This window comes from Ictidomys tridecemlineatus, chromosome 11, assembly GCF_052094955.1.
Source record: "Ictidomys tridecemlineatus isolate mIctTri1 chromosome 11, mIctTri1.hap1, whole genome shotgun sequence".
NCBI lineage: Eukaryota > Metazoa > Chordata > Mammalia > Rodentia > Sciuridae > Ictidomys > Ictidomys tridecemlineatus.
Window position 1 is genome coordinate 74,592,292 of NC_135487.1, and position 12,671 is coordinate 74,604,962.

Consider the following 12,671-nt stretch of genomic DNA (forward strand, 5'->3'; position numbering starts at 1 on the left):
AGAGTAAAGAAACTGGTAAATGAGTAAATTGTGATAAAACTTAGAATAATGAGTAATTTAACAATCATTTCTATTTGGCTTTATAATGTATAATAATAAAAATTGTAGAAGACTTATTTTCTAATTATGTTTTACTTAAGGTAACAATAATACAGATTTGTATTCTCTGATCACATATCAACCAATAGAGTTGGTGAGGAGATACGGGTAGGGATATCTTCCTGAAAGAAAAAGTTTATGTAGAAGAATGATCTTGGAAAACATTTTTTTCCTACGAATGCTACATCTATGGAAATTCAAATCCATATGCAAATCAATGCAACTTGGATATTGTATTATTCCCCCCTTCTCAGTTGGTCATTTAAAGCGGTACAAACAGCTATCCCCTTACTGAACAAAACTATGAATCCATCCCTAAATTAAGTTTTCTATGCAGTGACTTATTAAATTCTCACTACATTCTTACAAGGTACATACTATTATGCCAACAAAATAAGAAAACAGCCTACTGAGGAATTTTCAATTGAGAAAACCTTAAAGATTTTAATCCACCAGTGATTTTTGTGAAAAGCTCTGTTGTATGATTCAATGTATATAAATAAATAAATCCAATATATAACTTACAGATAGAAAAATTTAGGACTATCATTTACTTCATGAAAAGAACAGCCAGCAATTGGACTCCTTTAAGTGGTTAGTATATGTGTAACAGCACCATTGTTGTTGTTGGTTTTGAGTTACATATATTTAGCATACACATAATTTCCCAGGTAATCACTTAGGAGGTGAATCTATTATCTATGTGTTTCTCAAACTGACCTGATCATAAGTACCATTTGGAATCTTTGTTAAAACTACAGAATCCCTAGTTCCCTCCACTGGAGATTTTGAATCAGTAGATTTGAGGTGAAGTTAAGGTACTCTATATATTCAATATCTTATTCATTTTTTTAAAATGATGAAACAAGTTTGGGAGACACTAGTCCACTGAATAAACCTGAGTTTCATTTAAAGCCCCTCCTAGTCGGGCCTTATATTTCAAACAACCACAAAATTAACCTATGTTTAAAAAAAAATCTATCCATTTCCCCCCTAATAGATACTTTCCTCCTTTGCACCTTTGTTCAGGCAGTTTTCTATTTTTTCCCCCCAAAATCTTATTCATCTTTCAAGGTTCAACTCAACTCAAATTTTAAACTTTCTATAAATAATTCCCTGACCCTCCAGCCAGGATTATATTCTTTCATATATACACCCACAACTATTTTAATCTCTTTTGCAGTGATTCTCTTAAAGTGTGGTCCATGGACCAGTAGGATCAGCACCATTTGGGAATCTGTTAGAAATTTAAATTCTCAGGAACTTTCCAGACACACTGAGTCATAAACTCAGGATAATCTGTTTCAAACAAGCCCTCTAGATGATTCCATGCACCCTTAAGTTTAAGAACCACTGCTCCAATGTATTCTAGATTTTATATTATAGACATACTTTGTTTTATTGTGCTTCACTTTATTGCACCTTACAGACATCACATTATTTATTATTTAAAGGCTTGGGGGCAACTCTGCATGCAGCAAGGCTATTGGTGCCATTTTTCCAACAGCTCAGATGACTGTTAGCATTTTTAGCAATAAAGTATTTTAAAATTAGGGTATATACATTTTTAAAGATATAATGCTATTGCATACATAATAGACTACAGTATAGTGTAAACATAGCTTTAATATTCACAGAGAAACCAAAAAAAGTTTGTGTGACTTTCTTTATTGCAATATTTGCTTTATTGTTGTGGACCAAAACCTAACCTGCAATCTCTCTGAGGTATGCCTATACTGTATATCTTAACTTCTCTACTAGAATGTAAAGTAAGCTCCTTAAGAACAGAAACACTGTTTTCATTTTGTACAGTATCAACTACAGTGCTTTTCACTTAGCAGATCACAATAAGTTAGGTTGAATTAAATTGCTATTTCTTTAGTGTCAAAGTCTGTGTACATAAGATAAATAGATTTTAGTGCATCATTTTTTTTCATTTTAATGGTGTTTAAAAATCTTTAAAAGTAGTAGTATGATTGATTCAGATACAGATGCATACCCATTGTAAAGAGGACAAAAATAAAGGAACTAGTTGCCCTTACTTTTCAACATGAGACAAAATCTCTTTTGTTTTAATCTTTTTAACTAAGCTTAATACATATCATTCCTTATAAATATTTACTAATAATAAAAATAACAATCTTATCTGGAAGTTTCTCATCTCTAAAGTTTTTATGCTTAAAGAAAATAAGTATTTTCTAAAATTTTTTAAGTGGGTATCAACTTCACTTGGTATCTATGTATTAAATACATTAGAAATAAACATTGCTTATGGTACCCTATATGCTACTTATTAATAAAGTTAATCAAAGTTGAAGTTGAGACATAATTTATTGGAAAATAATATAAATACCTTTTGCTAAAGGTCAACAAAACAAGGTTTTTGAATTCATGACACTGAAAAAACAAACTAAACAAAACCAACAATCTATATTGATTAATATTTCATTTATCATTGCTCAAAATTAGATAACAGTTCAAACAGCCATGGGATTTCTAAAAATCTAAAATAGTAAATAATAAAATAAAACACATGAAAACCATATGAGTGAATAAACCATACAATAGATTCACTGATTTAACATTATTTTCCTTTCACAGAATAACCTTCTTAAGAAAAATTTAAAAATGAAAACTTATATTAGTCCTGTCAAAATTCAATCAAAATCCAATTGGTAACTACACAGTTATTTCTAAGTATAAATTTTTGAATTTCAATCAGCTTATTAAAACAAAGCTACCGTAAAAAGCATTTTTCAAGATGTTATAATGGTCAAATCTTTATCTTTCATTGCACAAAAAAATCAACAAAATTGATCTCATTTAAGATACAAAAATCTGAACAATTATGAACTACTTTTCAAAAATATAAAGCACAAAAAATACAAATAAAAATCTGCTTTGTGACTAGCTATCTTTATACTTTATTTTGTATTAATAAGAAGCATTATTTTTTTTGTTTGTTTTAGAAAATGCCATCAAATATTCCCAGAAAAGACTTCATTTCCTCAGCTTCATCATCAGGATGATACCTACTGGATAAAAAAAGCAAATGCAAAAATAACTATTTCTGTAAGACAATTAAAAAAATACACAATAAATAATACAATACTAACAGAACATATAAACTTGATTGCTGTGAGGTTAATATGTCAAATAAACTTCAGTATGTATAACCTTGCAAGAAATTTGTGGGTAAAAAAATTAGACTTTGTAAACTATAAAAGGACCAAATATCAGACATAATTTATTTAAATATATTGGAAAGTAATGTCATTTAATGAAAGTATAAACATACATGTAAACTTTGTCACCTGCAGTTTCTCTTTAAAAAATGGCCAGAAGATTTAACCTGACAATTTCCCCTCCCTCCCTTCCTCCTTCTTTCTACCCTCCCTCCTTCTTCCCGCCCTTTCTTCTTTCTTCCCTACCCCCCTTCCTCCCTCCATCCCTCTTTCTTTTTTTTTTGTACTGGGGATTGACCCCAGGGGTGCTTATTTTTTATTTTGAGACTGGGTTTCACTAAGTTCTTAGTGTCTCACTAAGTTGCTGAGGCTGACCTTCAACTTGGGATCCTTCTGTCTTACAGACTTCTGAGTTACTGAGATTATAGGCATATGCCACCACCCCTGGCTGTGACTTTTTTCATTGAACCTATTGAATTGTGAAATAACTGTATAGCTCAAATACAACTGAATTTCTTAAAAATTAGCTGATTTCATTTGTATTTCTCAAATGATGCTATACTTTATACAAAAAAGCTATATTTGAATCAGTAAAAATAAGTTTATGAACTCAATATAGTTTCAAAAATTAGAATATTTGATGCTGTGAAATATCTTAAAAGAGCTTAGCTCACTACAGGTCTAAAATTTCAATGTCTTTCATATGTTTAGGTTCTGGTCTTTAAAATGAATCAAGGAAAAAGGAAAGCTGAATTTCTTTGTAAGATGTCTTTACTGACATAATCATGAATATATTAAGAGTTCTTACCTGGAATCAACTTCCTTTATGGATTCACTGTTTCTAAAAAAAAAATCTACTTTCTTGAAATTTGAAAAATTTGAAATATTTTTGAAGTGAGTAAAGGACAGTTTCTCAATCTCTGGTGACAAACATTGCTTTTTTCTTTCCTGTAAATGGTCCTATATTTCGATGTAAAAAAATTGCAATCAATGAAAGTTTAAGTATTTAGGCAAAATTTATAGGAAAAACAAAGAAGTGCTTTTGCTTACAATATTTGCATTTCCAGCTTGTTGAGAAAATTGTGTCATGGAGGATATATCAAACTTGGACATAGCAGAATTTGACAAACAAATGGCTGGCTTCTCGTGTGACGAAACAAAACTAAAAATTAAAATTAATTATTTGTAAAATATGGCAAATGGGAAAACAAACCATTTTAATTTGCATTAATAGTGATTCTTTGGGAAGTACTATTTCTCATATTTATCACAAAAATTGATGCTGTTTCTTATACTCAAGGAGAACTTGGTGTATTTCCTTTCATTTAGACCATATCATAATTTATATATTCCAAATTTGATAATAGTACTAGTTTTAAGGGGCTATAGAAATAATCGTTCAACAACGTTTTAAAAATTTAGTCTTATGCTTAACTGTCCATCATCTGAAATTCTGTTTTGACAACAGCACTTTGAGAAACACACGTTTAACATTAAGAGGGTTAAATTCACCAATACCATATATCTTCTCTGACACCTAATGACTTGATCCTCATCTCCAATTATGTCTCAAAAAATATAAAATTGTAAGAATAACAAACCAAAGTTTTTTAACACTTGCCTGTTTGACATTTCTCTTTGGAATTTGCTCTTTGACTGTTGGAAAGGTAGCTTACTTCCCCTGATACTTGAAATCAAAGTGTTTTCAGACCCTATATAAAGAGATAATAGTTTCAAATAAAATGCCAGTAAAGGACTGAATGAAGTTTTTCACAAGTTCTATCAGGGAGCTGTCCAACAGATATGATCTGGTTAATAAAGAAATGTCTAATTTTTTTCAATATCAAATTTAATTTGCTTAAAGTGAGGGTGTAAAGATAAAGGAGTAAAATTATAAAACATAAAGGTTAGCTTGTTAGTTACTATGTTAAAAGGTCTTCAAACCACCACTATTTATTTATTTACTTATTTTTAAAATTCAGGTAAATGATCAAGTTGAGATTCATTCAATATTTTCAATGGTCTTCATGTGATCATTTAGAAGTGCTCCACAAATGAGGGTAAGTAGCATTTATTGATTTTCCCAGTGATAAATCTATGCCTTCATAGAATTAGGCTACATCAAAGGATTAGCACGTTGTCTATTAACTTGCAGAACACAATAACATTTAATTGTGAGAAAGAGACTTGTTAGTTGACATAGAAAATGATACATACTGATCTAATAAAAATTTTTCAGGCCTATTTTGTGAAGGTGAGCAAATCCTTATCTTTCTGAGAAAAGCGTTTACTTTTTAGGGTAATTCTTAGGATACTAAAACAACATTTCCATGGCTAATTGCTTCTCTTAGAAATATATATGTATATTTTTAAAAAGAGCATACAGTGGTATATATTAAAAATCAACAAAACTATAATTTTAGGAATAAGAGTCTGTACTGAGAAAGCTGAAGGACTGATTTCCTTCTGTCAGCCCTTATGGGTAAGAGTATCTCCATTTGTTATCTTGTCAAACACTTGACATGACTTTCAATTTCTGTTTCAGTGAAATGGAGTAACTGCCTGTAACTCAAAGAACTACATCTCATTAATTCGGGTTTGTATATTATTTAAATATAATTGCCCACACAGGAGAAACAAATCCTTTCTTTTGTACTTATTTATATCTGAAGTCAATATTTTGATTAGAAATAAAAGTTTTTTTTTTTTGCAAGCTGATGAATACTTTCAAAAATAGAATACTTTTGTCCTTCACAAAAAGTAGCAAACCATGTGTGATCTTAGAATGTAAGAGCAGGACACTCTGTATTATAAGGAAAAATTCAATCAACAGTCTGAATTTAAATAGTGTCTTTAACCAGAGAGAGGGGAGCAACAAAATAGAAAAAGTTCATTTGCTATATCACCATTGTGAAGTAACCTTGACCTCTGTTCTTAGTAGGTTAATGGTAAAATGCTTTGTATGGAAGGGTCACTTTTTCAGTTTTACTAAAAATTATATTACTGAATCAAAACTAATTAAATAAGCACACATAAAAAGGTGAAGAAAATTACTTCTTGGAGCTAAAATGAAAAACATTCAAAAGAATTACTAATGAAATTACTTCATGCTAAAATACAAATTTACCTGGTGTCTTTATATTCTTAGTATCAACTGAAAAATTAGTAACTTCTATTAAGTTTTCATCATCAAAATCATCCCAAACTTCATTTCCCAATTCAAAGTTCACATTCAAAACCTCTGAAAATGGGGAATTACTTTTATCCGTATCTATCAAATTTTGGTTTCCAGATATATTAAGATTTCTGTTGAACGCCATTGTTTGAGAGTCTTTCTCCTTTGAAGTTGTAGAATAGTTCCATCTAAAAAAATCTGTTATGTGTATATATAAAAGAGTATAATTACTTTTAAAGTCTTAAACATCATTTTATACTGATATAGCAAACACATCTTTCAATTACTAAGTAGAGTTTTCGAGCAGCAGTTTCCAAAACATTGTGTCAAGCATTGTTGAATATTATATTCAGTCAACTCTATTAACCATATTACAAGTACTGATAGTTGCACTATATTTTTCATTAGATTTTAAAAGACAGAATTAATTTTTCATCTTAATTCCTAGGTAAAAATGATTCTACTCTAATTGGCTTCCAGCTCTTTACAAATTAATTTTGAATATTGTTATGACATACATTTGTCCAAAATACATATTTTTCTGCTGCTAAAAAATCCTCAGTATTTTCATTGTTTATAGCCTAGGTATAGGAACAGACTACCTGTGTGAAAATTCTACTTTTTTTATTTGTATGACTTTAGAGAAGTAATTCAAATTCCCTGAGCCTAGTTTTCTCCCCTGAAAAAGGAAAAAAATAATAGCACCTATTTCAAAAATTGTTGTGAAGACTAAATCCCTTTACTTAAACACTTTTGCATAGATGTATACTAATATATATTTAATAACTGCCTCTCTGAAGAGTATGCACATGTATATATACATAACTTTACCCTAAACTTTATAGATGTATATTACATAATTTACAAAAATATTATATACAGTATGCTTAATTGTAAATTCCATATAATAATAATAATAATAATAATTATTATTATTTTAAACCCGAGTTCAAAGTAGGCTCCCTCTTTTTTTTTTTAAAGAGAGAGAGAGAGAGAGAGTTTTTTAAAAAAAATATTTATTTTTTTTTAGTTTTCGGCAGACACAACATCTTTGTTTGTATGTGGTGCTGAGGACCGAACTAGACGCATGCCAGGCGAGCGCGCTACCACTTGAGCCACATCCCTAGCTCCCATATAATTATTTGATTCTCACTAAATGTTTTCATTCAGTTTTGCCACTCTTCTATCTATAGCCAACCTATGGTTGCAATTGACAAATCAGCAGAGTTCTCTCATAAATGTTGCTTAATATTTTTGTTGACTTTAGCAAGATAAAAGTAAAATAAAGACATATGTTGGGACTTCACTCATGCATCATTGATTAAGTAACTTTTTTTCTGAATTAAACAGTAGTTTTCAAATACTAAAAGAATATTCCCTTAATTTTTTGTGTTATTTTCAATGTAATGATTCTACAACATACTGTTAAGTTTAATCTTCAGTATTGTCTCTTAAATCTAAACAACAAACCAATAAGTCAAATCCTGATAGGCAGTATTTTTTTATTCCAATAGTAAAACTTTTCTCACCATAACTGATTTTAAGCTACTTGTGATATTACTGATGAGAAGTTGGGAAGAAATGTACAGTAGCACCCTATTATACATTATTTACACCATATAGATAACAGCCTCAAAAATACAGATAATAGTAAAATGTAGTAGAATAATGAGGAAATGATGAATTTTGAGCATTTTTGCTTTTGTTTTTAACATAATTTATTTAATTTAATTGAAATTTCATATAATTAAAATTATAATAATAAATAAAAATTCCAATCATATTTCATAAGCTTGTGCCAGTACACCACTGGGTCATTTTACTTTAAATATCCCCCCATCCTTAGTTGGGAACAATTTGCATATCTGTAACCCAGAAACTTGAAAGGTTGAGGCAGGAGGATCACAAATTTGAGGTCAGCCCGGGCAACTTAACAAGACTCCATGTCAAAAGAGAAAAGAAAAAAAAAAAAGATGGGAATATAGCTCAATGATCGTGGGTGGTGCACCACTGCGTTCAATCCCCAGTACTGTAAATAAATAAGTAAGTTAATAAATAAATAATCTCTGCCCTCTTATTCACCTATTCAAATCCTACTTTACTCTTCAACTGTACCTACAATTATAGTTCACATTATTCTACTTTTATAAGTTGATCCATACACACAATGTACTAAAAATGGAAGTAGATACAAAGTATAATGGGAAGGTAGAAGAAAGAGCAATGCGAGTCAAAAAGACTCCTCAAGGTGAAAATAGATGAAAGAAAAGTAGTAGGATTCTAAGCTTGATAGAGCTGTGATTATGAAGAAAGGCAAGATACATATGAAGGGACAATAGCATGTGAAAGACATAGGATGAGAGACCAAAGAAGATGGGAACTATAAGTTTTCAGGATTTTTGGAGCACACAGCACAAGGAGAAGGCAGACCCAATTGAGACTGCACAGGGAGATAAATGCCAGGTCATGTTGAAGTTTATTTGTCACGTTAAGGAGATGGAAGATGTTTTAGCAACAGGTTTACTTAATTGAGATGCTTATTTGGTTATGTATTAGAGGATAGACTAGAAAAAGAGAGAAAGTTAATTGAAATAAATGAAAAACAATGAATGCTTGAGCTAGAGTATTAGTAAAAAGATAGAAGAGGGAAGAATTGATATGAGAAATGTGTAGAAGGCAAAATAATTAGGATTTGGTGATGAGATATGTATGACAATTATTTTCTGCCTTTAGCAGCTTAAATAAGCAGAGGGTTAAATCACAAGGTTAAGGAAAACAGAGAGTGAGGCCAAAAGAAGATAGAAGGAAGGACTTGGGGTGCTGCTATGTTAACTTTTAGGCAGACATCTCCAGGAAGGTGATTATATAGAAGGAATTGGAGTTATATTTTGATGGGAGATACAGATTTAAAAAATCATCAGAATATAGTTAAGTGATTTAAGACATAGGCTTAGGTGATAATGTCTAGAAGTTTTGAAGTGAGAAGTGAGAGGAATGAAAAAGAAAAAAAATCTTTGCAACATCAATAGGAAGAAAAGCTCAAATGATCTGAGAAGTAGGAGAAAAATGAATAGAATGATTTAATTGAAACCAAAGGAGAAACTTGTGAAAGGAAGGAAAGACTAGAAAATCAAAAGTGTCAAATACTACAAAAGGCCTGGCATAGTGGCACACATCTGTAGTCCCAGGATTTGGGAGTTGGAAGTGGGATGATCATTTGACCTCAGGAGTTTGAGATAAGCCTGGGAACACAGAAAGATTTTGTTTCTAAACAAAAACAAAAACAAAAACAAAAAACCTGACTGAGGTCCAAAGAGAATAAGTTGAAAAAAAGTTCACTGAATTCAGTACTTAGGAGGTCATTAAATGACTGGAATAAAAGCCATTTCAAAGTAATGATAGAACCCAAATTTTAATGAATGAAACATGATAAGGCTGTAAGAAAATAAGCATGCTAACAGTAAAATGCTATTTCAAGAATTTTTGTTTGCATGAAAAAGCAAGAGATAGAGGTTACAGAGACTCTAGGATTCTGCTTTTGTCTGGCATGCTTGTTTTCATAAAAGTACCTCTATTTTCCTTTGGATAAACGAGCCTTCACCATTCCATGTGATCCTGGGAAGGTCATCATTCAAGGTGGCCTGCTTTCGCTGGGGCCACAGAGATAAAATGACTCCCCACCCCAGGCCATAGGAATTAATGAAGAATAAACATGGGACTCAAAGGAGGATAGTCAAGATTAATTCAGGTCTGAGTTCAAAACTAACATGGAAGAGTAACTTTTTCTACTGAGTATTCTAACCTGGGAAGATTTAAATTAGGGACTACCTGCCATGTGAAAAAGCTCATTCAACAAATAAAGCCAATCAGTAACCAAGCATAACTAAAAGACTGAGAGAAAGCCAGAGGCAATGATGAGACCACTGGAGATTAAAGCTTGGATTAATGCTTGGACGTCTCAGTTTACATGAGATAATCAATTACCTTTTTGTGTGTTTAACTCACTTTTATAGAATTTTTATCATTTATAATCAAAAAGGTCATGACCAGCTAGGTGAAGATCTAGAGATGAAGAAGAAAGAAACTTAAGCTTATGCATATGTTAGAGAAAAAAGACAATAGAGAAGGAAGAATGAAAATATAGGAAAGAGGAGAGGATTAATTGGTTTTCTAAAGTCCCAGAGAGGATAGCATTTGATAAGATTAAGAAAATTTGGAAGAGATAGACAAATTTCTGGATACATATAACCTACCAAAATTGAACCAAGAGGATATAATACAAAAACATAAATAGATTAATAACAAGTAATGAAATTGAAAAATAAAAAGTTTCCCAACAAAGAAAAGTCCACACATGGATGGGTTCACAGCGAATTTAATCAGACTTTTAAAGAGGAACTAACATCAATGTCTTTCAAACTGATCTACAAAAAGAAAGGGAAGGAACCTTTCCAAACTTTTTCTTGGAAGTCAGTATTACCCTGCTACCAATATCTGATGAGTATACAACAATAGCAAAAGAAAATTATAGACCAAATCCCTGAATGAGCAGAGATGCAAAAATCCTCAACAAAATTCTTTCAAATAAGATTCAACAGTACATTAAAAAACATTATAAACTATGATCAAGCTGGTATGGAAGGATGGTTCAAGATATACAAATTAATAAATGTAACACAACACATAGAGTCAAAGATTAAAAACCACATGATCATAGCAATAGGTGCAGAAAAAGTCTTGATAAAATTCAATATTCCTTTATGATAAAATCTCTGAATAACTTAGGTATAGAAGAATCATACCTCAACATAATAAAGGTTACATATGACAAACCCATAGCCAATATCATACTTAATTGGAAAAAAACCTGAAAGCATTTCCTCTAAGATCAGGAACATTTCAAGGGCATCTGCTCTCACCACTCTTAGTCAATATAATACTAGAAATTCTACCCAGAGCAATGAGGCAAGAGAAAAATAGAAGGCATGTAAACAGGAAAAGAAGGATTCAAATTATCCCTCTTTGTAAGAGATATGATTCTACATATAGAAATTGGGCTGGGGATGTGGCTCAAGCGGTAGCGCGCTTGCCTGGCATGTGTGCGGCCCAAGTTCGATCCTCAGCACCACATAAAACAAAGATGTTGTGTCTGCCAAAAACTAAAAAAAATAAAATAAAATAAATATTAAAATAAAAAAAAGAAATTACTTAGAACTCCATCAAAAGACTTTTAGAACTGATAAATTCAGTAAGATAGCAGGATATAAAATATACAAAATCAGTTGCTTTTCTGTATATCAATAATGAACTCTCTGAGAAAGAAATGAGGAAAGCAATCACATTCACAATACCCACTACACATAAAATACCAGGAGTAAACCCAACTAAGTAAGGATGAAAACTGCAAAACACTGAAGAAAGAAACTGAAGACAGCACTAGGAGGTAGAAAGACCTCCCATATTCATGGATTGGAGAATTAATATTATTAAAATGGCCATACTACCCAAAGTGATCTGTAGATTCAATGAAATCCCCATTGAAATACCAGTAACTTTTTTCACAGAATTAGGGAAAAAAAAAACAACCCTGGAATTCATAAGGAAATGCAAAAGACCCTGAATAGCCAAAGCAATCCTGAGCAAACAGCAATAATACTAGAGGCATCACAAAACATACTACATAACAACAGTAACAAAAATAGCATGGTGTTGGCATAAACAGACCTATAGACAATGGATAGATAGGAAGCTCAGAAATAGCTGGGTCAAATGGTGGTTCCATTCCAATTTTCCAAGAAATCTCTATACTGCTTTCCATATTGGTTGCACCAATTTGCAGTCCCACCAGCAATGTATGAGTGTACCTTTTTCCCCACATACTCACCAACACTTATTGTTGTTTGTCTTCATAATAGCTGTCATTCTGACTGGAGTAAGATGAAATCTTAGAGTGGTTTTGATTTGCATTTCTCTAAATGCTAGTGATGATGAAGATTTTTTCATGCATTTGTTGATTGATTATATATCATCTTCTGAGAAGTGTCTGTTTAGGTCTTTGGCCCATTTATTGATTGGGTTATTTGGTTGTTTTTTTTTTGTTTTTTTTTTTGGTGTTTAGCTTTTTGAGTTCTTTATATACCCTAGAGATTAGTGCTCTATCTGATGTGTGAGGGATAAAGATTTGCTCCTAAGATGTAGGCTCTCTATTTACC

At 31.4% G+C, this 12,671-nt stretch overlaps 1 protein-coding gene across 15 annotated transcripts in view; it reads right to left on the reverse strand.

Moving 5' to 3' along the window:
* Positions 1 to 2,411: 2,411 nt before the first annotated feature.
* The window catches only part of Hfm1 (helicase for meiosis 1), an 86,975-nt gene continuing 76,715 nt past the window's right edge, over positions 2,412 to 12,671 (reverse strand). For 11 of the 15 annotated variants that reach the window (XM_078026714.1, XM_078026718.1, XM_078026716.1 and 8 more), the window contains 5 exons: positions 6,412 to 6,657; positions 4,906 to 4,996; positions 4,335 to 4,446; positions 4,093 to 4,244; positions 2,412 to 3,134 (listed from right to left, as the gene is read on the reverse strand). In XM_078026714.1, the coding sequence (XP_077882840.1) occupies positions 3,065 to 3,134; positions 4,093 to 4,244; positions 4,335 to 4,446; positions 4,906 to 4,996; positions 6,412 to 6,657 (671 nt within the window). In that variant the 3' untranslated portion in view covers positions 2,412 to 3,064. Of the gene's footprint in view, positions 3,135 to 4,092; positions 4,245 to 4,334; positions 4,447 to 4,905; positions 4,997 to 6,411; positions 6,658 to 12,671 lie in introns of those variants that run through there. The other 4 variants (XM_078026710.1, XR_013427899.1, XM_078026719.1 and 1 more) reach the window with 4 other exon arrangements.